Source organism: Macrosteles quadrilineatus, unplaced genomic scaffold (assembly GCF_028750875.1).
Source record: "Macrosteles quadrilineatus isolate MER2022 unplaced genomic scaffold, UCM_ALF_1.0 Scaffold_7__1_contigs__length_78375512, whole genome shotgun sequence".
In the NCBI taxonomy this organism is placed as follows: Eukaryota; Metazoa; Arthropoda; class Insecta; order Hemiptera; family Cicadellidae; genus Macrosteles; species Macrosteles quadrilineatus.
In genome coordinates, this window is record NW_026542600.1 from 38,249,539 (window position 1) to 38,277,432 (window position 27,894).

At 32.5% G+C, this 27,894-nt stretch overlaps 2 protein-coding genes across 5 annotated transcripts in view; one reads left to right on the plus strand and one right to left on the minus strand.

Annotated features, from left to right (window-relative positions):
- The window catches only part of LOC128997829 (serine proteinase stubble-like), a 48,793-nt gene that overhangs the window by 20,357 nt on the left and 542 nt on the right, over nt 1-27,894 (minus strand). Inside the window, exons 1-3 of one of the 4 annotated variants that reach the window (XM_054423576.1) lie at nt 16,050-16,216; nt 1,303-1,512; nt 428-611 (exon numbers count right to left, since the gene is read on the minus strand). In XM_054423576.1, coding sequence (XP_054279551.1) covers nt 428-611; nt 1,303-1,512; nt 16,050-16,070 — 415 coding nt within the window. In that variant the 5' untranslated portion in view covers nt 16,071-16,216. Of the gene's footprint in view, nt 1-427; nt 612-1,302; nt 1,513-15,971; nt 16,217-27,894 lie in introns of those variants that run through there. The other 3 variants (XM_054423575.1, XM_054423577.1, XM_054423578.1) reach the window with 3 other exon arrangements.
- On the plus strand, nt 20,586-25,542 carry LOC128998925 (uncharacterized). The gene is made up of 4 exons (XM_054425282.1): nt 20,586-20,684; nt 22,015-22,170; nt 23,327-23,494; nt 25,381-25,542. Exons 1-4 carry the CDS (start codon nt 20,610-20,612, stop codon nt 25,540-25,542), a joined length of 561 nt encoding a protein of 186 aa, XP_054281257.1. The 5' UTR covers nt 20,586-20,609.

Sequence of the window (27,894 nt, forward strand, 5' to 3'; positions counted from 1 at the left end):
TAGAACAAGGGAAAATCTACTGATAATTTTTCCGTCGCTCTAAATTAGAGCTTGGGAAACAACTAGTTTCTTTGATATCAGCTGTTATCGAAAATTGTTACTTTCTGTACTGGATGATGAAAAATAAAATCAAATGTTTCAGGGACTAAAACTTTTATTTCCTCAAGTTACACCTATCCTGAGTATGGCGAAAAAAGAGAGTAAAGTATTTAGAAAGTGTTAGCGAATTCATCTAAACTAGCTTATATTAGATTCTCTTGCAAGCTGTGGAAACTTTAAATTTAATTACTGTGTCTTTTGCAGCTCTGTGTAACACGCTCAATGATAACACGAATAGAACTATGATTCTACACTAAGTTTGCAAAGCAAAGTTACTTTTATTAAGTTAATTAGTAAAGTACAATATTGACAAGAGCTTTGTACTCACTGGGGTCAGGTGGACAAATCTGTCGTCCGTTTAGTCTTATTGATTGCACCTGAGGCGGACCCTTGACTGGGTTGAACTTCACCATGAGGCGAGAGGGAGTGGGAGGCCCTGGGTGTAGCTTCTGGTCCAGGCTGAGGATTGTGAAACGCTCATTGTCTTCTGTAGTTACTGTACCCATCCATGACTGTAAACCAAACTGATTTTTAGATTAAAACGTTCCCTGCTGATGACTACGTCCACTCTCGGGGTAACACAGAACCATTACCGCCGCAGTCAAGACTGAAATATTTTAATGACTATTGCGTTCGCTGATCGCTGATGCGCCGAGGCTGCGTAGCATTATCGACTGCCTTGCAATGGGATTTTTGCAACGAACGTGTTAAGTACTCAAAATTCAGCAGTTTATTATAATAATAACATTGATCAATGAACCCACAGTGATAGTTTCAATTTCTGCAACATAAAAAAGTTATATCTAAATTTTCAAAAGTGTTTCAATCGCTCTAAATTGAAGTTTTAGAAGAAATCAGTAGATGTAGGCAAGAGCAGCCTGCACATGCAATAAAAATTGGTTGATAATAAAAACATATTAAATTTGTTATGGAAATTTCCAGAATGAATAGGACATTTTTTATCTGTACAAAATAAAAGATTGCCCAAGCATTTTAAGTCAATGTTCAGTCATTATGGGCATTCTCCTCTGTTTGTAAAGGACTGGGTGTATTAAGGTATAAGACAATCACTAGTTGGGATAAATTGTTTTTAAACATTTCATAAACTATAAGTATATAAAAGAACGTCATTGTCACTGATAACATGATAAAAAGAACCATTGGCAACCTTTTTGATAGTAAAACCATGATTCAAATACTCACCACTAACACTTCCGCTCTGCGGTCTAATCTTATGTCTATGCGAACTCCAACTAGCGACTCTTCCGTGTCTAGCAGCACTACCCCGTACCACCTTTCATTCTCGGGCTGTGTCCCCTCATAGTGAAATATACTGGGACAGGGAGAAATGGGGTGTAGGGCTGCAAAACTTGAAGGCACCACCAGATATAGCACGCACCACAAAAACAGCATCTGAAAAATTCAAAAAGTGTTAGTATGTTTTAAAAACATAACATTATGTTGCCACACCATCCTTTTGGTCAGGTGTGTACTCTAGCTGTATAAATAAATACTCGCCTTTGGCTCGCTGGGGGCTCCGCCCCTAGGCCCCCTTTTTTGGTTGGGGATAAATGAGCCACGGGGACAGGGCGCAAGACCTACAATCGGGCCAAATTTCAGACATCCAGTTAATCTAGAAATGGGTAAACGTGATTTAGACTTATGCACCTGTAAGAATAACATTGGGGCGGGGGAGGATATAATATTAGGGAGGGGGTTTGGAAGTACGATAGGGGGATAAAACTTTAAGTAAACCAGAGTATATACAAAATATTAATAATGTTTGCAAAAAGAATTTACTTAGAATGGGAAAAGTAGCGAAAATCGTAAAAAAATCCTGACCATGAAAATTCTTTCAAATCTTTTCTAGCTTTTAGAAAACCGAATAGAAAACCGAGGTCGCACTGAATTAAATACAAGAACACAATCTTTCCAATTGGGTAAAGTGAAAAAGCCATATTTCAGAAAGCTTTGAATTATAATTCCTCAAAATCGTAAAACAGTACACTCACTTATTACATTCGGTATTAAATTATATGGTGCAACAACCATTGAAAATCGAGATAGTATATTAATTTTACAAAAGAGAGCCATAAACATTATGTTAAACTTAGGAAACAACCAATCGGCGAAACAGTATTTTTTTAATTAAATATATTTACAGAGTATGGATTACATATTTATAAAACTATAATTAGTCTAAAAAGTGAAATGAATAGAAATGCACTAGCTGGGAGTCACACATAATAATTATAATACTAGGCCTCGGAACTACCCACCATCCAGACATAATTTAGAGTTTTATAATAAAAAACCTACAACTGCAGGTACTTGGTTTTTTTTTAATTCGTTGCCTAGATATATTGTAGAAATTAATAATATTAAGACTTTTAAAAATAAATTGAAAATATTTATAATGCACAAATGTTACTACAATACTCATTTAGTGAGCATATTGAATAGCCTACTTTTTCCTAGAATTAATTTTAATTGTATAATCATTGATGCCATTCTATATTTATATAATGCAAATATTGAATAAAGTGTTTGCTTGGTTTAAGTGACAGTTAGACATATGTCCTGTGGATGACACCATTGACACCAATTTTGTCTCAAAGCAAGTTTTCAAGTTTGTGGATTAGTATAAGCTATACAGGGTGATTTATATAAGTGTGCAACCTGTTTATTCAAAAGTTATCAAAAAATATCAAAAAATGTTAAATTGTAACTGCCTTGGATTTTTTGTTTAAAAATGTTTGGTCAAAGTTGAAAATATGATTTTAGCCGCCATTTTCCCAATATGGCTGCCAACTTTGATTTTTCTTATGGAAGACCCTATATTTTATGATTTATTTAGAACGTAAATGCCGTTTAAAAACGTTTTTATTCTTGACATTTTTTCTCTAAAGCTACTCATTTAGGATTTACAGTGTGTTAACACTAAGAAAAAATAACTTGCCGTGTACATTCTGCGTCATGTAGCTCCTATACGAGTAAGTTTGGAGAGAAAATGCTAAGAGTAAATAAGTCTCAAAATTGCATCTACATTCTAAAAAGACCATTAATTCCATTATTTCAAAATGACATAAAATTTAAAAATAAAAAAACTATATATTTTAGTTTTCTTACGGTATTTTAAAATTTGTTCTTAGTTTTAACATGCTGTAACTCCTAAATGAGTAGCTTTAGAGAAAAAAATGCCAGGAATAAAAACGTTTTTAAATGGCATTTACTTTCAAAAGAATTCATAAGATATGGGGTCTTCTATAAGAAAAATCAAAGTTGGCTGCCATATTGGATAAATGGCAACTAAAATTATTTTTCCAACTTGACCAAAATTTTTTAAATAAAAAAACCAAGGCAGTTATAATTTAACATTTTTTTATATCTCTTATAAATTTTGAATAAATCAGCTCGCACACTTATATCAATCACCCTGTATCCACAATTTTCAACTATACAGAATTATCGGTTTTAGGTGGTAGAAACTACATAATGCTTAAAACATACCTTTCACGTCCAATGTATAACAAAATACTAGTAACCTAGAATTTGAGAAGCCCTAAGGTATAACCTCAAGAGTTATTTCTCCAAGAAAGGAACCAAAATATTTATATCAAAACATATTTAATGTAGCAAATATTTTAGTTTCGAAACAAAGGTTTCCACAATTAGTAGCTTTTTAGACCAAAAATGCTTCTATCTTGTTGTTGTTTGAAATCTTCCAGCCATTAGGAGCAGAGTTAATGCCATTAGCATCTTTGCTAAACAGGGTAATAAAGATAAACTGTGGCCCAAGAGCCTATTTTGGATACAAATTCGGACTTGGAAAGAGTTGACATTTTCCTTGTACATTCTTTCTTCAGCAGTGTAGGGAAGTAACTATTGCTATAGTTATCGTGATAAGGCTGGGAGATCTTGGGAGGAATGCGTTTTTCAATATATATATGTGTGCCCATGGACACAAAAAGTTCCTATACAAATCATCCAATTTTTAATGTGGATAAAATGTGTTTAAACCGATTAGCTATTTGATTCTTGATTTAGTTCACAAACCACCCAATCTGGCCATGAAGTTATGGATTTGTGGGGGAGGGATTTTGCATTACAAAAACTAGTTTTTTTTACTTCCCCTCAAAGTTTACCAATATGTTTTGAACATTCATCCTTGGTAAAAATTAAGTAACAATTTAATCCTACACCTATATTTTAGGTTTCCAAGAAATAACAATTAATAAACACAGTACATTGTCTCTCATGATACCCTTTTGGAGAATTAAACACTGTATAATACTTGTTTGATAACATATTAAGAACGTTTTTGAATAAAAACTTAATAAAACAATTATAAATTTGCTCATTCCACAGGCTATTTTTCAGCTGTAATTTCTGTTTCACCTTAACCAGTGTTACATTAGAATCTACTACGAACTCATTAAAATAGAAGTTACTAATTGGGTCAAATTTATTTTGAGTTCAATTTTAAGTAAAGCACATTTTGAAGAACTTCACCTTGCCCAGTGATATCTAGGTCAAACTTTCTCCATATCCAAGTCAAGAAGACCCTAACACCCCTAGTTTCACTCAACAGGTTGGTAGATACTGAATGTTTGAAATCTTTGGTTCACAATGGTAAAATAGTTAGTTAGATGAAGTTAGAGTAATCAAAAGAACTAAAAGGTTAAGTAAGTTTTGATAATTAATCTATTACTTTTATGCACCAATGCAAAAATGGTATTAGACAAATTTAATATTTCACATTGAGTATAGAAATAATATGTAATTCCCACCTTCACTTCTTAAAGCTTTCTTTGGATTTTTAAAATTGTAATCAAATGTCTTTTTGCATGTTGCTACAAATCACACATCATACAAAAGTAAACAATACAAACTTAAGAACTTGAGGTTTCTATTTATTTTATTTTAGTCTATGCAATACTGGTACTGTTTCTCGTGTCATCAAAGTAAAAATACTAAGTAAAAGCAGTCAAATAGTATTTTACTTCATAAAAAATGCTCTAAGAGAAAATCTAGCCAACCTTGAACCTGACTAAGTAGATTTTAAGTCCAAAACCAACTTACAGTACAGAAATTAAATTAAGTACTATTATCATACAAGTAATTTTTTTCTCAAACTCTGAAGTCTGCAATGCTGATGGTAAACCTGATAATATATTCATGGCTATGGACACTAAGGTCAACTTCAAGGTTATTGCCAACCTCCTTCTTCTCTTTTCCCTTTTGCTTCTACTTACCAATTATGTTTACAAAGTATCCCTCTGTGTTTTCTAACGATAAAAAAATTATGATTGGAATAGAATTTTCTTACAGTTGGAAACATTAAAAACTGATAGTCATTAAAGCAGTTTTAAGAACATATAATTAGTTTGTTACCAATATTTTAAAAAGGATTTTTATACATTCAAAATATTTTATTGATTTTACCATCTGACCAAATGTTACAAATCCTAATAGAGGCATCTATTAAAGATCTTGAGCAAGTACATTAAGAATATCCTTAGATAAAAATATTTAGCAAAACAGTATTGACAAAGAGAAATGTTTTTTTTTTTTATTTGGCTATAGAAACATTTTTAAGCAAAAAGGAACAAAAATATGAGGCAATGGAGTCATTGTGATCTGATGTGGCTATGTTGGGATCAATGTTATATCTTGGGAAAATGTGGTTAGATTGTGACAAAGGCATTGAAATGTGCCAAGACCTAATGATCAAATATTACCTTGCCAAACCTAACACAAACTAGTAAATGGTGACGATTTGGGATTTTATTTTCTGTAACATTTTAGCTTGAAGAGTAAAATGCAAAAGTATATATCCACTAGCAAACCTAATGGTTCAATTCCCCAAGAAAAATGGGTTGGACCGGGATTGCGCCAACGCTACTCTAGGTAGCCAGGCAGCAGGGTAATCGGGCGGAAGATGGAATGTAACCTAACCTAACCCGATATTGAAGGGAGAAACTAAAGTTGAACTTGAAGTATTTTCTGAACTTGAAGAAATGCCGCATTGGCGCAATGACGGTGCCTTTTAGGGAGGGGGGTAGATTTGACAGTGGCGCTTTGCCAATGTCTACCTGGTCCTAGTGGCGCAATCCCGGTGGACCGGAAAAAAGTTGCAGACGCTTTATGAGCTTTATTTTTGATGGAAAGAAACCATAGACTCCCTATTATCTTGATGCATTTTGTGTAAAAAATATATGCAATAATATCCTTAGGGAAGATTGTTTTGCAGCATCCAAAATGTTGAACATGTTTTATATTTGATCATAAAAATCATAAAACCATAGAGATCATAAAGATCATAGAATCATAAAAAAGATACAGACATTCATCAAGAAGTAAGGTGATTTGGTGTGAATTTGCACATATACATACTAATACACAAGCCGCAGCAAACCTGCAGACTAAGCAAATTTTCATTTGCCTGATTGGATTTAAATTAAAATGTCTCCTTAAAATGTCACATTTATTCCCTATTTAAATATAATTATTTTAACGAGTACTTAGGTTTGCTGCAACAGGGAGGGTAAAAAAGGTTTTTTTTTTAAAATATGAATAGCTTAGTAAGAAATAAATGTATTTTCCATATTTGATCAAAATATGTTCATAAACAAGCAAACTACAACTGTTTACTTATTCTCAATAAGAATAACATGGGAATTTAACATTCACATTTTTTTGGAATTTTCTCTGTAACCATTTGGCACATAGGAAGGCTAAAATATATACTAAATTATTTGTTTTTTTAAGCTCTACAAAATGGTTTGGAAAGAAATTGGTTAATTTCATGTTTTAGGTTAAAAATAGGAAAACCCAATTTTGACCCCATAAAACCCCGATCCGATCATGCTGGTTTGCGAACTTGTTAGAATAATAAATGTAGGTTGATTAGATGATTTTTGCTCGAGTTATTGTGCTAAAGGACATATTTTATATATATATATATAATATATGGATTGAACGGATGGTGTTTTTGGCCTCTAGGGACCTAAAAATAGAAAAGTACATCGGTCCCGGGTTCAGGTCCTACCTTAAAGTTAGTTTGAATTTTATTTCTCTGAACTCATATATTTGTATTTGTACACAAAATGACAATACAACTCAAAATTAAGAGGCAAAATAAGATTCACTCAAAGATGTGTTGCATTTCTATTGGACTGATAACCTCTTTCAACTCAGTATGAATAAAAACATTCTTATCGATACAACAAAGGTTTTACGATATTTGTTTGGATTCCCATTATTTTGTTATTTGTGATCATGACAGAGCCTTAGTTTTTCAAAAAATGGGGAAAACAGTCACACTGTAGTTGAGTATTTTCAATGTTTTCCTTTAAACATTTTAAGTTATATTTAAAATATTTTTGCTTGTGATGCCATCCCCTTTTTACCATATCACACAAAATATGAATGAAACATTTTTGATACTTTGAATTTTTATTGATTTTATTGTATTATTATAATAAAACCACCCCTAAAACACATCAAATTGCATATGATAGAAACATACAATTTGTTGTAAGTTGATAAGTGGTTAATTTCCTTTTGATATTTTTAAATCAGCACATGAGATGTTTGCTCAGTAAAACATTTTATATTGCTGAATCTTGCTTCACGATGAAGGATGTGAAACTCTCACAATTAACATTTTATTGTAATGTGGGAACCCCAATAACCAATGTATAGGCCCCAATGAAAGGAAATTTCATCCAATTGTCAAACTGTTTTGATGTTAAGTTAAAAGTGCATAAAATAATAATTTTTTTACAGTCTATCCATAAAAATGGCCAATAAATTTTTAGTCTAATTTATCAAATTAGTTTACTAGGCCTACTACCTCATTATTTGAGTTCCTAATTTTCTCTAGAATTTAAAATCAAATTGCCTTTATTGAAATGATAAAGAAGTTTAGGGTTAGCCACTTCCATCGATGTATATAAAACTATATACATCAATGGCCACTTCTAGTATTCCTTGAAACTAAAAGAGGGGTGTGCCCAAATTACAAGGTGTTATTTATTTTCAACCACTTTAAAATTAAATATATATATATATCATTTTTCAGGTATCAGCTTACATAACAAAACTGTAAATCTATTGTTATTGTATAGATTTGAATACTAGGAATTTAAAAAATTGAGAAAAGTTCTATAAACTTTAGGACATAAACAAACCCGTTTCTATACAATAAGCAAAAATGCATGGCAGCAATTACGTTTTTACACATAAAAACCCCCAATAAGCAAACAAAAAATGTAATTGTCCCTAAAACAGAATATTCAAAAAACAAACTTAAAAATCTAGGTCGCTAATCATTGACAATCGTATTCAGGACACCTTATTAATATATCAAATCAGTCAGATTAGTAAATTTATAGATGGTATTTAAAACTATAATATCTCCTAAATATAGCAAATATGTATCACAGATCTATGTAATCTTTATAATATGTAAAAAAGCTTTTATATTGTATTTGCTGTGGAGGAATTGAGTATCTTAGTAAGGGTTTTATTGGTAAATAAACTTTATAATGAAAGTTATTAAAAGAATAGAATAAATTATCAATCCCTTCAAAGAAAAATCTTTACATGATATAAAAAGTACAAAACAGTTTTCCGTCGTTAGATAAAAAAATCAAATGAAACTTCGATTGAAATAGGAATAAAACAACATTCACTCCAATAACACATTATTCACACTATGCATGAATTAACGAGCAAGTTTGGTTTTCCGTTCATTTCTATGCGGTTATTCCCGCCGTTTACGCAACTGTTGTTATATTTCCCGCGGTCTGATTCTGTATCCAGTCCGACCAACCTTAATGACACGGCCAGGAAAATTTAGAGTACAAACTTCACAGTCACCTCTGGGCAAAGACAACCGTGCTACCTCTGACGTGGAAATAGCCAAACAATAACATAAAGTAAAGCGATAAACAATGAACACATAATAATGTGGTTAAAGTCACTGACGAGGTAGACAGGCCTACTTGTTAGAATTTGCAAATAATGTTAGAGTAAGAAAAGCGATCACTTATGTCATAGCGCTGCTACCTAATCAACAGTGTAGGGAACTATGCTTTTTTATGAATCCTAAGAATTTGTCGTGCACTAATTGCGACAACGAGTTCCTTAATTGCGCCAAGCCCTCAAAGGGTCCAAAAAAGTTCCTTAGTTGCGCCAAGCCCAAGCCAGGTAGGGCTGAGTTTCCGGCAGAAGGAAAGTCCTTGTTTACGTGGCATCCTAACCTATCCTAAGATAACCTAACCTACTTAATTATACAGTCAAAGAGGGCCACCACTTGGCGCAGGTAATAAACGTATCGGGTCGCTCCCTGGAGTAGTAGTTGGTGCAATTCAGGAACACCAGACTACCTGACTCAGGTCAGTTAACGCGATTAATGCCCACACTAAAATATATCAATAGGTGACCAATGTTTTCCATTTCACAACTCAACAATGGTTGAATGGGTTTCAACAACTTTAAAATATTCAAATAAGTTACGAGTCTCATAAAATGGTGGCAAAATCGTGAACATACTTTGCGGTCGCGGCGAAATCGCGACTCTTCTGCCATCGCGGTGAAATCATGAACATCCTCGGCGGTTGCGCCTTGCACCCGGCGGTCGTGGGGACTGGGGATATCATCACCGTAAACAAACCCGTAAACATATCCCACGATCGCGGCAAACCCGTTAACATATCCCACGATCGCGGCAAACCCGTTAACATACCCCACGATAGCAGTTGAATCATAAACATATCTGGTGTAAATCAATTCTCAGGTGATAAGCGTGCCCACGCTGGAAGATTTACCACTAAGCCATTTAAGATTAGCCTTCTCGGTGCGGACAACATTTTCATACATGAAATTACCGCATGTTGTATGCGCAGCGTTGTTTTACGACATAAAAAGATGAGACTATTTTAAGTATTTTTATTTTCATTGTTATATTTTTAATTGGTTGATGGTTTCTGTTTTTATTGTGTCTTCCGCTATCTACTCTTTTTCTTCTTTTAAGAATACGCATGAAATGTGTTTAGTAACTAAAAATTTAACTATTTAAATATTTCGATGTTTTTGATGAGCATATGCAACAGCAAACTTATATTCAGCAAAAAAACAATGTTTGTACACACTAGCTTTATTTGTAGAATGGAACGCAAACTACAGCCGGGAACTAAAACGCCTTAAAGCATTAGATTTGTTTAATAATATATAATATATTTGTAAACATACCCCATCTTCATTTAAGTACATATACTTATATCTACATTTGGTTTGACCTAATGAACATACCTTGATACGATGTACATTTCGTAATTGTATGTAACATTATCATACCCAAACGATTTGCCCTTAGGCTACTGAATAGAGTCAATATTAAGTGATCTTTTAAAAATACACACATAAACAATTTACAGTCATAATTTTGAAAAATGTCAATGTTAATTAAGGAAACTTAATGAAATGTTGAATGGCATTTAGAAGTAAGTGAAATCATCAATTAAAAATCGTCCATTAAATACAGAAACAATTTAAAATACTAGAAGGTAGGTATTTTTAGTTTGTGATGATAGTCGAAGTTGAATGTAAATAAGAAATGTTTTATTGTGATCTTAGACAATTGTAGTTTATTAAAATTCTATATAATTACAAATATATTTATGACACTATGCATTGCGTTAGTACAAGTAAAATGTATACTCTTAACTCTCTATTGTGTGGAACAAGCTAGACAGGTTGATTTAAATTTGTGTAACATCAGCATAACTGAGAATAGTTATTAGCTGATTAGCTTTATCAGTTTTTAATAAACATTTATTTCTAGTGACAATAAATATTTATTGCTGTCACAGATGAAGTTCGGGCTTCGAATTTGACGCAGCTTTCCTCGTAGGATTATTATTGTACCAACTTCCCTCTTTTATCACTAGTTCACAAATCAGCTCACAAATGCCATTCGATTTAATAAGACGTTATACGACCAAATTGGAAATACATGATTATTACATTTCAATAACATACAGGGTGTAAGTAAACAGCTAAACTCCGGGAAATGGTTCTATGGGTCAAAATAAAGAGAAAATCAGGTATAACATTTCTTTTCCAAAACCGCTTCGTTAACCAGATATGTTAAATTAAAACAGACCAACGTAAAAAAATATCTTAATCCAATTTTCAAAATGGCGGCCATTCTAATTTATTAAATGAAATTGCTAAAAATGGCTAGTTTTATGAAAATATGTCTAGAACACTTTTATTTAGCATTTAAAATTGCCTATCAAACGACACAAAGTTCAAAAAGATCGAATTAAACAGTAACTTAAATATCACGATTTTACAATGTAAAATGATGCTGAACAAAGCTACACTACTCAGGTTTGCAATTATTTTTAATTAGACCTTCTTAATCGTTTAAAAGGCATTTTTAAATGGTAAATAAACGTGTTCTAGAAATTTGTTCATAAAATTAGCCATTTTTAGCAATTTCGATTTAAAAAAATTTAAATGGCCGCCATTTTAAAATTTGTAATTGGATTTAGATAAAACAAATTTATGAGGTGGGTCTTTTTTACTCAAACATGTATACTAGGCTTCATAATGATTGGTTGAAAACCCTCTAAGGTAAAAATGTTTATGTGAAAAAACAAAATGGCCTTGTGTTTTTTCAACAAGCGATTTTGGAAAAAAAAATTATTTTTGATTTTCTCCTTTTTTACGCATAGAACCTTTTCCCGGAGTTTTGCAGTTTACTTACGGGACACCCTGTATAACACCTTGAGTATTAACAAACGGGAGGATCACAACTTAACTATTTATTAACAATTTAAAAAATGTATTAATATATTTACAATTATTAAAAATAAGATGTTAGTAAAGTAGCATAAACTTGTTATGAAAGCCTTTTACAGCGGTTTTTTCCTATTAAGTATATTTTACACAATACGGGTTTCAATGACACCGATTATTTGTTGGTAGGTACTAATATACCACAGTTTCCTTTTCTTGGATTTATTTTTTTAGATTTTTGAATAACCTGTTCGTAGCTTCTAGGAAACTTAATTATAAGCACGCTGTTCAGCGGTTCTACGGTGCGGCTGCCACTGTAAAGTACACAGTCCAAGAACATTGAGTTACATTTGACTATTTGTAATCGTTTATTTTTCATACTTCCCCATTTTTATTAGAGAGTTCTATGATAAATGGTTTTTTTTCTTAAATTGCTCTGTTACGTGCAAATGAAAACGTCTAACGCATTTGTTTTATGTTTTACTGAAACAAATTTTAATTAGTTTTTTTATTGGTTTGTTTCAACCAACTGCTATTTTAAAAACACTTAATAAACTAAAAATCTAAACTCTATCAATTTTATGTCACCATTAATGTTACGAAGATAGATTTATTTCTTGTTTACTGTTGATAATTTATTATTACTACGAGGGGACACTTGCACCAATTTCTCATTTTACTAGGGTAAACCATATCTCTGAGGTATGACGAATAATGCAATAATGCAGGGTAGATTAAAGACTACTTTGTAGCTTAAAAGTTTAAACAATTAAGAAAACATGACAATATGAAAATAAGATAAGAATGAATGTTTGAGACAATTACAATGTTGTTTTAAGTGTATAGATTTATTATTCTGTTGTTAGCGTACCACGACCGTTTAAGAGTAGACTTAAATGTTCATGGTTTTTCGTGCGTGTTATGTCCCACGTGTGTATTTTCATATCAATGAAGAGTCTATTATCGGATAAATCATATTTGTTTTCGGAAATTACATAACTTGACAATGCCTTAATAGGCGAAACATGTTGCGAGTCTAAACACTAGTATTTTTATGTTGGCGAGAAGGTAAGTACCTATAATAATCTATAGCTATTTTGATTACATTTGGTTTTCACACAGCTGAATATTAATTTATTTATTTTATAATTTTCGACTGCAGAAACAAAACGCATCAGTTTTGACTTATCTTTTATTCGAGACAAGAACATTTCTTTTCTGAAGTGATAACAGCAGTTAATGCAATCAACAAAATCATTCCACTCACTGCCACATAAAAACAACTTAGAGCGTAAAGCTACAAACTAAATCAACAATAAGGCTGTTGATCACGTAGACTACACAAATTCACTGCTAAATGCCTCGCAGATCATAAAATAAGTATCAGAGAGCTTAGCAAGGTCATAAGTTTGAGAATAATACCCTCGCCGCAGCAAACCTGCAGACTAAGCGAATTTCCATTTACCTGGCTGGATTTCTAATAAAATATTCTCTAAACATTTTCAGATTTATTTCCTATTTAATTAACAATAATTTTAGTGAGTACTTAGGTTTGCAGCTACAGGGAAGATGTTGAGATGTGTGTTTTTATTGCAATGTCGATAGGTAGCTTAGTATTAAATAACAAAATTTCCAAATTTGGTTTGAATATATCCATAAACAAGCAAACTACAACAGTTTATTTATTCTCCATAAGAATAACATGGGAATTTTAAATTTAATATTATTTAAATTATCTCCGTAACCGTTGGGCATACAACAACGCTTCAATATACAAAATTATTAATTTTTTTAAGCTCTACAAAATGGTTTGGAGAGAAATTATGAAATTTTGTGTTTAGGGTCAAAAATGGGAGAACTCGATTTTTACCCCATAAAACCCCCCATAGACCCCCGTTCCCATAGTCCGATTATGCTGGTTCGCGAACCCGTGGGTCTAGGTCTTACCATGAGACCTGCGGTAATAGCTTATTCCCTGGTAAATTCGCTAAAAAACATAGAACGAAGTTTTTCTCGGGGATAGCAAGAATCATTATCTCTTTAAATGCAAACATCATATGAGAGATTCAAGAGATTTATTGTATTATTCAGTAATAAATACAATAGGTAACGTCAAAACTACGCTAAAAATAAATCAAACCAATGTATATAAATAAACTAAATGTTCACCATTACAAACCATGCTGAAATTAGTTAATCTCACACACCAAACAAAGCAGCAAACCGTGCAGTTATGGCAAAAAAAAAGAAAATGAAATTGTGTCACATACCTGAGTATATAAATAAAATTACAAATTAAAACAATGGCCAGCCTTCAGAGCACCATAAAATTCAACAAATTCATAAAAAGGATTCGTTTCGAGCAAATGTTTTACAATTTTAGTAAATATAGACTTCCGCAACAACCGAACACTTTCCGGGAGAGCATTGTAAAACTTTACATATATGTATGTACATAAATTATACATTGTAGGCTATTAGAGAGCGAGTAGTGGGTATTTATTATACCTTCCTCTTTGATGCCCGATGATACTTTTACAGTATAAAAATGCTACACCACGACCAAATATGTAAAATATTCATTAACAACCTTATAAGTAAAAATAATGCGTAAGTTAAATTCATTTATGCACTACCTAACCGGCATCTGAAGCTGTACACGAATTATATTTAAGCCCGTTTCGTTGTTTTGATGAGTTTTTGAGAGTATGAGGATAGGTACAGTATTAAGTAATGTAATCTAAATACTCAATAGGGATCACCTGATAGATTGTAACTTTACCTGTTTTCTGTGCGAACTTGCAGTGTTGTTTAGTTTTGTTATTACGTTTAATGTAAAAAAAAAACTTTAATTTTTGGACGGCAAAGCAACCTATCCTGTTTTATCCTTACATCTCGTAATGATTTACAGGGGAAGGCAAACAACTACTTGTATAGTTTGAAATTCAATATTTTAAACTGTTTCATCGGTAAATACGCAGTTTCAAATTTAAAAATTGGATTAACGGCGCGAAAACCGCCGATTTTGCAAAGGAATTGTTGATTTTAGTTGAATCTACATAAATATATAAATTGTAAGTGCCATTTTGCTTTAAGCTTAGACCTATAGCTAACATACTCTTTCAATTACTGCCCTTTTAAGTTACTACCTAGTTTGTGTTCGCAATGTTCACATGTTCGAATGTTCACCAGGTAAACATGAATAGTCCGTCTATTAAACAGAGCCTCAAACTTAAAATGATAAGTCAACAACGAGTGCCTCAGATTTCTTACTTACTAGTTTTCTTACTTCAACATAACCTATAAATACGTTTGATAACTTGAGCTGTCGTGTAAAGTATGAAAACAAAATGCTTATTTAGCGAATAAGTCATCTTTATTAAAGGGTTTTTAATTGTCGATGGGTCAATAAAACAATATTTCACACGATATTTGACACGGCCAAGACACATACGCAGTTTTCTATGGACTGGGAAAACTTCTAAAATCATCTTGAAAGGTATTTTGTTTTAACTAACTGTAACACCAATTATTAACAATATATTGAGTATGATTTTGAATAATACAGTGTTACAGAAACTACTATTATCACCTTAAAGAAAATGAGCTTCTGAAAAATCTTAATTCTAAACAAATGTTTACACATAGGTAATAGTAGACCTAATTTTGTAAATCTGCGGTTCTTCAATAACAATAATATGATAATTAAAGCAACTTTATTATAATTAGTCCAGTGTTCGTTGAAAATAAATTTATACTCGGAAATAACCAAGTATGCTAGAATTGTTGACATTATTAACCTTAAAATTCTAGAATCCTAGGAATTTTCCAGGGAAACGATACCGGTACAACTGGGGTTCACAGTAATAAGGACAAAACTGTATCAATATTTGGATATTTTACATATTTACCACAGAGGTTATCAAATCTGCAAACTTAAAATGAACGAAAACAGAATCAAAGCACATGTGCGCAAGAAAACAAGTGTACTTTCTTGATAAATAACACAAACATCCTACACAGGATTGAACTCTCCACTTAATTATTGGAATCCTTACATTCGTCCTTGATCCTGAGCGGAACTCGCACATTCTGCCACTGGTCACTTAATTAAGGATCACAACAATCTAACGTACCGTAAACAAGTCTGTACCCATGACGAGCTAGTGGCCGAAGTAACTATTTATCACTCAGGGGATTTTGACCCATATCCGATAGCGAAACACATGATGCGGGCGAAAATCGAACTAAAACACTTGAACACTGTCCACTCCACACCACGAACGCGACTGGTCGGATCAAAACAGGGAAATAATATCGTAATTTTCCTAAAACCGGTTTAGCATTGACTAACCTGTCAGTTCGACTCCGGCTGTCGGAGTGTAGTTGCGGTTGCCTAGGTAGCCGTAGTGCCTGCGACGACTTCATCAGTAGGCATCGAGATTAGAATGATAATCAGCCTTACTGGGTTCTTTGGAAATACCTATGTTTATACATTGTATTTCCGATATTTAATTCATTGTCATGCATATTTTTATATTATCTAGTTAAATTGAAATAAAATTTAATATTGCTTTAAATAACATTCTAGTTAATAAATAAAGATACAACAGTCATAAATGACCGTACAATGTATTATTTATGATGATTCTTTTCCGTTTTCACTACCACTACTTCTTTATGGAAATTCCGATATTTTTAACAGTTAGCCTAGTCACAGGGTGTCCACAGAAATTTTGTCATTAATTTCCATGACTTTCCATGTTTATCCATGACCATTATATGACCATTGTTCTTTGTTACCATTGATTTTCATGACTCACGAACTTTACTCGAAAATTATAATATAACGTACACACACGAATACGGCCAAGAAAAGTTATAAAAAAAGATACTGAAATATGTATTAACAGATTACAATGGAGTACAATAGGTAGCCTACAACAATGAACTAATACAAAATCAAAACCCATAAACTAATACAACTCTATAAATTGAATTGTCTTACATTTGTGAAATATTCTGAAAAATACTACAATAGTCGGGGTTACGGCCGACTAGAGCATTGAAAGGTCCCCTGAAATCCATCCATCATTGGGGATATCCATGACTTTTTGCCTATTTCCATGACTTTAAATGACCAGAATGTTTTTCCATGACTTTCCATTACCATCCCTGACAGAATGTGGACACCCTGAATTGAATATATACATTATAAAATTAAACTATTCTAAACTAACCGAATCAACCAAACTTGCTAATTACTGTATTAAAAATTCTGGTAGTGAAAAAACGGAATTGCAATAGTAAAAATTAATGGTAGTTTGTTCTCGTGATGAAGTAGCTGAAATCCTACTGGACTGAGGCTGTTTTGGACTGTCCTCTTCAGTCAGGGAAAATGAATTAACTGAAAAGGACCTTTAAGATAACCAAACGTTACAAAAATAATGATTATACTGTATTCTTGGTCGTAGTATTTTATTATATTTTTGTAGATTCTAAGGTAAACGCACCAGTAGCTGACAGTATAAGAAACTATACGCACTTAATAATCCGTGGTTTTTAATAAACAGGAACTAAAGAGATATAACGGATTTTATGTGATTCTAAATTTAGTGTAGTTTTCAAATTTGTCATACAAAAAGGGGTTTTTAAATATATTTTATAACATTTTTAAACTTAATTCAACCTTTGTACGTGTTCCAGTGGCTGACAGTGAAAAAAGTGCTTGTACCAGTAGCTGACTGTCAGTTGTCCCAGTAGCTGACACTGGAACTATAAATGACTATATAGGGCCTACTATATAGCTGCTAAACCTAAGGGTTTTATAATTTATAAGACGAATAAAATCTAACTTAATAATTAAATTATAAAATTATGTAAAACGTTATTAAAAAAATTTATTTGATATATTTTAAAATAAAAAATATTTACATTAAAAAATGTATATATTTAACAAAAAATAATTTTTTTAAGATAATTTGGCTTATTAATTAAAAAATTTAAATCATTTTATAAAAATATGAGATCGCATAAATTATAAATAGCATGCAAATTTCTATGGGTAAAACCAATTTAATATTGTGCAAGCAGCAAATATCCCCCTGTCAGCTAGTGGAACTTGTATGGCTTTTGTGTACCAAAGCCTGACATTGATATAATTTTAAATCAAAAACCCCTAACACCCCAATTTTATCATGAAATTGTCAACAAAGGTATAATTGATAAAAATAATGAGCCTAATCATTAGTACTATTTAAGAAATTTAGCAAAATGACAAAAAACCAAACTTACTTTCTTAACAATTTCATTAAGGGAATCGACTTAATGTGATATGTACAGACAGGGTCGCTTTCAAACCACCACCATTCAGCGAGTATGGGCTAAATTTCACTGAATTTTTTGTGAACAAATCAAGAATAAACATATGTTCTTCTAACAATGCAATCATGTGTAAATATTTTTAAGAGACACATTATAATGTTAAGAAACTCAAACTGTCAGCTTCTGGAGCACTGTCAGCTACTGGTGCATTTACCTTATGTCATAACTAAATTGATTATATTACTTTCACATATAATTTTCAAAGCTCAGTCCAAGAGGGAGAGAGTTATTTAATGTTGAACTGTTTTAAAGGAAACTTATGCAAATAAATTAATACTGGTTTAACTGTGCATGCGGGGGGGGGGGGTGGTTAAAAACCAAAATGAGAAGCTGTATTTCAAATGACCAAAGTTTTCCACAAACAATTAAGATTGTTGAATTCGTGATAGAAATTAAAACAGGCTCCAGTTGAAGGGGCTTGTTATATCACTCCTGATTATATTTCTCCATAATTAATAAGTTAGAGCCATATAAAATAGATTATAAATTAATGTAATGCCATTGTTGTATGTCTAACGGTTACAGATAAAATCCCAAAAAAGTGTGAATTTAAAATTACCATGTTATTCTTATGGAGAATAAATAGACTGATGTAGCTGATAGCTTGTCTATGGACATATTTAATGAAATTTTGAAATTTTGTTTACTTCATACTACGCTATCAATATTTCAATAAAACCCCCCTATCATCTTCCCTGTAGCAGCAATCCTAAGTACTCATCAAAATTAATGATATGTAAATAGTAAATAAATCAGACCATTTTTTAGAGAATAATTTAGTGGAATTCCAGCCAGGTAGAAGGAAATTCGCTTAGTCTGCAGGTTTGCTGCAGGGGTATTGTTAACAAATACATCATCCCCTAGCAATAAAATACTGTAAAATATGCATAACAGATACAGCAAAGTAAGTTATTGATCTTCTTTTAAACAGTTTGTGTTTTGTATATATCTTCCGATCTTTACTCATGCATCTCGACCACCCCCCCCTCCGACAACTAAAAGTTTATTACATGAAGGGTGAAATCTTGGTGTTCTAATGATAAAAATTAAAAGTTTATGATAACAATTTGAGAATAGTAACATAATGGTCAGTCAATTAGGCCTAACATTATCCAAAAAAAGATTAACTTACTGCCAACATTTTTTTGTTTTAGGCTATGGTATGGAATCTTTTTACACATTACTTAAAACTAGACCTAAGTTTCGGCATTATCACTTAGAAAAATCGATTTATGATTGATGGGATTTGAACCCTAGACCTCAAGGACAAAAATCCAGCGATCTCCTTTCTCCTCAAAATTCACAATGGGTTGTTTAACACAATTTTTATGCTCCACAGTATTTTCCATTGAAAGTATTACCTTTGACTATGTAGACTTCCCATCTATATGGACCAGCTGTAGCTAATTTGTTATTAAAAAAGAACATAGTTGTATGAGCCAGTCACAGAATGCGCTAGTGTCTAAAATTATATTTTATACCTTATTTTTGGTTGCTGACCAGGTTGATGGGTCAAAAGAGTTGCTATAGCTCACCATAAGTCATTCCCTAAGTTTGACTTGGTTAAAAAGATTGTGTATTTGGCAGAATTTAGTAATTTAGATCAGCACAATCTGCAGGTGGCTCACGTCAACTACGATAAAAAAAGCTCGCTACAAATTGAACATGGGGATGGAATGTCTAGGATTACTTACGAAACGCCCCCTTTAATGGCAAGAGTTAGCTAATAATTTCATGTGTGACTATTAGCGAAGGATAAAATAGATAAAGTTACTCCTTAGAATCCTATACTATATTTTTTTTGTTTTTTAGATAAGAGGACCTGGAGATTAATATTGGCTCATACCACCAATTTGTCATATTAACACATAGTGAAACACCATTGGTGATTGGCAGGACTTGGACCAGGACCTTCAGGAAGTCTCACACACTAACCAATAGACTAACTCACCCCCATATCAATTGTTGAACATAGTATATTCATCCAAAAAATTACTGTACATGCTACAAAAGAGGGAGGAGGAAGTATATTTTCATGGTCCTTTAAACTAATTTTACTATTTGGCAATCACTGCTTAATCTTTGGTCCTACCTTATTATGATTAACTGATGTTAATAATTTAAAAGTAAGGATAAAATTCAATTGTGACAAATTGTTAAAGCAGTACTGATGACAAACTAATTTGACATCCTTTTTCAGATATGATCTCTACAAGGAAATGGACCTCATACAACACAGTAATAATTGTTTTCATCAGATATAGTAATACTGTCCCTGGTTAGTTTTGAGTACTAGAGGCATCACAGGAGTCATGAAGCTGTTACAGTTTATTTGTACTTTCTTAATATTGCCACTAATATCGCATCAACAATTCCCTTTTTCGTTGGTAAGATCAAATTTACACCTAAAATTTCATTTTTCATTAACATAGTATTAGAAATAAATCGTAAAAAATATGTGTTGTTTTATTGCATGTAAAATTAGAAAAATAATTAAGATGTTTTTAATTATAATTCATTCAATACCTACTAGATCATAATTACTTCTTAGTATTATTATCACAAAACAACAATGGTGGGATGGTTTTTAGATAGTTTAGTTACCCACCCATAATATATAATATTACCCAAAATATATAACATGTAATGATAATATATTATTTTTTGTATTACCCATAATATATTTATCAGTTTTAAAATATATGTGTGTGTAAAATATCTGTGTATTAACACATTTAACGCTAATGCTGTCTAAGTCTAGCATTTAACTTTAAATTCTAATTTTTTACTACTGTACATAACTGCAATGAAAATGTTAGTGGCTATTGCAGTTTCAGTATTACCCAATCACAAAAGAACATCAACTTAATACTATTCAAAAATATTCTTAAGTTTTTAAAATTAAAATAAAGTGTAGGCCTATGTATTCCTAAGATATTTATTAAAACTGTTTTTGATATTGGGAACCTGTATATGTATACTTCTGGTTTATATTTTTTTTTTCAATTCAATAGCACCGCCTTCGAATTTAAATTGCCAAAAATTTTGCCCCTACTTTAAGTGGCATCCTCAGTGGATAAACCTAGGCTAAAAAAGGTAGTGAGAACGGTGCTTCAAAGTACAGTAGAATCTCATAAGAATACTCTCATGGGGATTATAAAATAAGACTTATATCAAGGTCGACTTCTATTGAGGTTTGTTATAACATGTGATTAGGGGTAAAATAAATTTTAGGGGATTTGAAAATGTCAAGGGTGACTTGTTATCGAGGTTCTTCTTATTGAGGTTCCACTGAATAGCCAAAATGTATTCAAACATTAAGTTTAAAATGCTAAAACCTATCATTGCTACCAACACATAGAAATTGGGAGTTTTCTATTGGTTCAGTAAAACAAAAAAACTAGTAGGGTAAATAAAAACTTCTACATTACAACAAGGTTAAATTGTTTAAAAAATTTTTAAATACCATTTGTTGTTGATTGAGAAGGGGCAACCTCTATGTCCATGTAAGTCAATCATAATGAAGTTTATTTGTACTCTTTGTTGTTGATTTGACAAGCTATTATATTTTTAGCATCATTTAAAAGGGAGTTTTTTTTTCAATATTGGGGTATTGCATCAGAGGTAGATTAAATATTTTAGGTTCAGAACTAAACTGTAATAAATAATTAATAAAAAAGGAATTAATTAATTTACATTTTGCTATTGAAACCTCAGAGCAGGCAGTTTATTATCTTTGATGAGGTTCACCAATGTGCAAATCAAGGAACAAAGGATGTAGTCTGGGATCTACGGTTGAACCGAGTCTCAAGAAAGAATCTTGTACTTCAGGGCAACGTTACCCTGAACCTCCCGATGGACGAGAAAGTGTCGGTGAGTATTCAATTTCTGATAGCTAACCTGCTAAGTTAAAACAAATCTAATCCCATGTAAAAGCTTTTAAAAATCAACAGCACTTCCGTGTCGGTATTATTGCAAACTTTGTAACATTGCAACTTTGTATTATTATATTTTCCACACAACATATTTACACTTATCATTTAATAATGGTATAAAAGGTGAAAATTATAAAATATGTAGGCTATTAATTTTACCCAGTCATCATCAAGCCCAATCTGATATGTAATTAAAACGTCAAAAATATTAACATTTTTTGGTTGGGAAGCTATTGGAAGAAGTCTAAAATGTTCCATAAGATTTAAGTTGAGTATCTTCAAGTTATCTTTAAAGTTCTCTCGAACTGGGCCTGATGACGACTGGTGTGACTAGTGAAAATTAGTAGCCAATGTGAAATCTTTCGTACATATCTACAATCTTTTTAATAATTACAGTAAAAGTCTAAATGTATCTGGATTTTCATAAAACATATTTTACTCTATCTGTATGATAACACCATTTATTTGAGTTGTTTTGGTGTAATTATTTTAAAACACCTGTTCACAAGTCTTCACTTTGTTTGCACACCTGACTATGGAAAGTTGGATTCAAGACAATATAGAGACTGGGCTACATGTTATGGCAAATGTACGACAAACAAACAAATACAAGACTTATTTTATAAATGATTTATGATACCTGTATGTGTTTCGCAAACTAAATATAATGCTTATTGTTGTGGAAAGGTTCAGTGTTTAACTTTAAAAAAATGTTTTCATTTAGCAATATGTACCTATGCTAAACATGGTAACACGTTAATATTTGATTAGATTAACAAGTAATAAGACTCCTGAAGCATATGTTTTCGTGTTTCTTGCATAGACTACTTGACCTCAAATAAAGTTTTAGATAGATACAGTTGATAGAGTGAGAAAAACTACGCTACTTTATTCTGCCGTACAAAGTAGGGTTGGTTTACAACATAATTTTCCTAGTCCTTAGAAAAAATTAAATCTTTCGGTAATTGACATCAAACAAATTTCAATCAGGTATTCAAACGACTTATAGTAATGTCAACCATTTAACTTATCCTGTCAATGAATTACTAATGTAATACTGTATGAAATTTAACATAAAACAATATTTTTCTTAGGCACTTGTATCAGTTTCGGAAAAGAGTAATGGCAATTGGATCGAACAAGCATTTTTGTTCAAATTTATAAATGTGTGCCAAGACATGATGCTGTCAGTACCCTCAATATGGATCAGCTTTTGGGAGAAGGCAGGAATATCACCACCTGTAACATGCCCTATACCCAAGGTATACTAAGCTTATTTATACACTAGTTTCTTAAGTTCAATGCTAAATTTAAAATCAATACGTTTATATCTTAATCAAATTAATAAATTGGTTAAACTATTGGAAATGCTTATTTCCTCCCTTTTTTATCAATTGATTGAATTCTGAAGGCAAAACAATGAAAACTATTTACCAGATGAACTCACTTTAAACCACTATTGGTTTTACTAAACTGAAATATTTTCAGCTGCGGTTTTGTTTAAGTCGTAGAAATTTTAAGGTGGACCTAGGGGTTGAGCCACAGCCACCTCTAATACAGTTGAGCCCGTGACCTAAACTGGGGCTATTGTTCAAAGCTGTGTGTGGTAGTAGCCTTTTTACTGCCACTCACTGAACTTCCAGTTAAGGGGGCTGAGAGCCTAATAGCTTGAGTTGACAATCTGCCTACTCTGTAAACTGTTCTAATAGTAGCAAGTACTGTGATTGTAAAAATAAAACAATGGGTCAATCCATATCAAAGTCATCCAGGGCATGACACCCATGTACTCAGATTCTACTGAATATTTGTTCATGTGTTCTGCTTGCTATTCTAATTATAAATACCAAATTTCATTTCGATACCTTGAATACTTTTTTAGTTATGGATTTTCAAAGATTGCGAAAAATAAGCGTTTTTCCCATTTCCGCCGATTATTGGGAAGGCGACATTGATTTGGAAAAAAATCATTACTCAGTCAGTATTTATCATATCGCAATGAAACTTTCACCAAAATGGTCAAAAAATCTTTTAGAGTTTAGGAAAAATATGTTTTTGGGGGTTTTTATCAAACTTTAATTTTAGTTAAATTTTCAAAAAAAAAACACCATATAATAATTAGAGATTTGATTAGATAATTGATAAAAATTAGAGACACTATGTAAACCAATGGGTTCTATTTATATTTATGTTCCTATGGGCTTAAACTAACAGGTTCTAAAAGAAAAACACTGGGATTTTCACTGCCTTTTAATTTATACTTCATTAAACAAAAAAATATAATTATCATGGAAAAGGTAGAATGCGGGCAATTAAATGTTAGTATATAAGCCTACTAAGAATCAATATTTAGAAGGATGTATTATTAAAGAAATATTCATCACACATTTAAAAGAAAATACAATTACAATCTTATACAACATATGGGGTTTTTATAGGGGCCCAAAAAGAGTTCTGCTCGAGGCCCCCCGAGCCATTATTCTGTCATGATCAAAGCGCTGTCCATGATCACTTGGTAGATGTATGTATTGCATGTACAGTAGAACCTCGTTAGTACAAACCTTGGTAAAAAGAATTACCGTACTCGATAAGACAAATTTTTAAATATCACCTTGAAACATTCTTAAAGGTTAATGCTAAAAACACTCTGTACAACGTAGTTATTAGGTTAAAAACCTCCAAGACAATTTTTTTGGTGACATTGGCTAGGACAGGTTAACCTCTATTACAACGAATATTCTTAGCACAAATCCTATAAAAGACGAATGTGACCTCTATAAGACGAATTTCTCATTATCTTAACATCCATTACGTAGTTTTTCAAACAAACAGAAGCTTGTCTCAACATGAAACCCCTACCCATTCCTCTTAATTTCTCAGTCATTGTCTCAGAGCGAGGAGAAACCTCTATGATGAATAATGGCAGTATTAAATCTCGATAAAACAAACCTCTTTATCAAGAATACCTCGATCGTACAAATTTTTCCCCTACCCCTTGAAATTCGTTTGATAGAGGTTCGACTGTATTCAAAACTGTAATTCTTTAATCTTCTTCAATTTATAAAAAAAAAAAAAACATTTAACGATCATAAAATGGAAGTAAGTTAACTTATAGATTGAGGATCAAATTATTAAACTATTCTGTTTCCAGGGGAAACACCACTTAAAAAATTATTCAACAACAGAAGGACTCCAACAAGTACCCGGAATAAAACAAGGGAAATTTAAAGCTACTGTGGAATTTCTTCATAGGAACAAAACTCGCCTTGGATGTGTCGTGTTTATTCTTCACACTTCAACAAAAAAACAGTAATTCAATTCCACTGAATACGAACAGATGTATTTTAAAATGGTGTTGCAGGTTATTAAATCAGTAATAAAGTATCATATTTTATTCTTCTTTCAATTTGTCCTACCTACAATATAAAATATGCAAAAGTAGGTATAGTTGCAAATGGTCGTTAATATCTTTTCATTTTAATTTGTACTCGCTAGTTTTTCATTACCATCAGCAATTTTGGTTTTTTTTTGTTGACATCTGAAATTATAATAAAGTTCTACTATTTGTGAAATGGGATCTCAATTTGTATGAACAATTTTGTTACTGAATAGCTGTAAGTAGCAGCTGCCCGCGGTTTCCATGTGATGCATGCACTATGTGCCCGGTAGAGATAATTTTGCGCCCCTAACAAACCTAAAGCGTACCTCTTGTGCCTCTGGCCATTTATGGAAGCAGCCATGATAACAGTAGGCCTAGCCCTTTTTGAAACAGTTTTTATTAAAACAACTTCTCAAAAGAAAATTAACTCGGGATTTAGTATATATTTAGAGTAGATATTTATATTTTATAGTAGATATTTAGTATATAAGTTTTGAATTAATTAGCCTATTATACAGGGTGATTCAAAAGTAATACCACAACTTTAGGAATTTAAAACTCTGCAAACTTCAAATTTCAAACTCTGCAAGTAGAGCTAAGTACTATCTGTCGTTGAATTGAGGAAGCTATAAAGTTTCATTTAGTTGGTCATTTGTACGCTTGAGGCGCTGTTGACAAGGCGTCAGCGTGAGTTGATGCTAAGATGGCGACAGCTCAACAGAAAGCTATTTGTGTTATTGAGCGCTTCATCACTGGCCTCCAAAAAGCCCTAACCTTACCCCCTGTGATTTTTTTCTTGCGAGGGTATGTTAAGGATATGGTATTTCAGCCACCTCTCCCATTGATGATTTGAAACAAGAAAACAGCAGCTATCCAAACTGTCCCGCCTGATATTCTACAGAGAGTGTGGAACGAGTTTGAGTATCAGGTTGATATTGCTCGAGTGTCTGGAGCTCGTATTGAACATCTCTAAACTTTTTGATTGAAAAAAAAACTTTTTTAAACACTCTTTGTAATGATGTATAACAGAAGGTTTTATTATGTTTCTTTCATTTAATAGACATTTTTAAACTTGTAGTATTCTTTTTAATCACCCTGTATTTTGTAGAAGTGACATGCTGTATAAATGGGCCCTTGCAGTAGTGTACGGTCGCTTATGATTAGTAGGTATGTCTGCTATTATCAAAGTAGAAAATTGTTGAGGAAAAATGGGGCTTTAAAATGACTGGCTCAGAGGCAGGTTTTTACAATCTCAGTTGTGTGATCCACAGAGTCCATTAGGATACCGTTCCTTTAGATTATAAAATAGGTTTACGTCTTCAATCCTATTATAGTCTCAGCCCGAGACTATGTAGTGATGTTAGATACCGTGATTTAAAAATATCGGTGACTTTGTTCCAGTGACAAAGAAATATCGGGGGAAAATATCGGTGACTGAAATATCGGTGACAGCTTTTAAGACCGCACTGGTTTGTCACTGGGGCATTTACTATCGATGCTGTGGCGATACGTCCCTTGACGATTTAGAATCAGCTGTTTGTCACTGAATTTTAAATATTTTGGTCAATTAGGTACCAGTACCTTTGCTTTGGGGTTTTAAAGGAACATCTACTTGTTTGCTTACACTTTGTGAAATAAAATATATCGTAGTATTGACAAACTAATAAACTTTGGTTTGATATTAATTAAAATTAAAAATATATATAGGCGGTCCATAGATACTAATAGACATAATAGGCCTAGTTGAGGAGGTTAATATTGGCATATGAAAGCATTTAGAATACGTTGAGTTTGAATAATGTTGGTTGGCGTTGTTGTCCGAAAATATTGTGTATTGTCTAGTGTCGGATGTGACTCATGTGAGGTGGTTGGTTATGCAGGGATTGGTTGATACGTGAATACGCGGGCACCTCGTCACAGGTGATTTTGTAACAGATTCTGATATCGTCAGAGAGAACAGTCTGCTGACTCGCCCCTCCCTCCAAGCCGCCGCGCCATCGTCGAGGAGCGACTTGCCGCTGTCACCGATATTCCAGTCACTGTATTTTCGAGCCTCTTGTCACCGATATTTCAATGACAAGCAGGTATCGGTGACTCTGTCACCGATATCAAAATATCGAACATCCCTATATACTAGGATTGACGACGTAAGGTACGTTTTAATCCTATTTTATATTGTCTTAAATCAATCCTGGAGGCAATGCTGAATAAATTTGTTTACCTCAAGTCAGTGGAGTAGAGGTAGGCCTACATCAACGGAAGTAAATGCTGTTCCTCTCCCCCTAT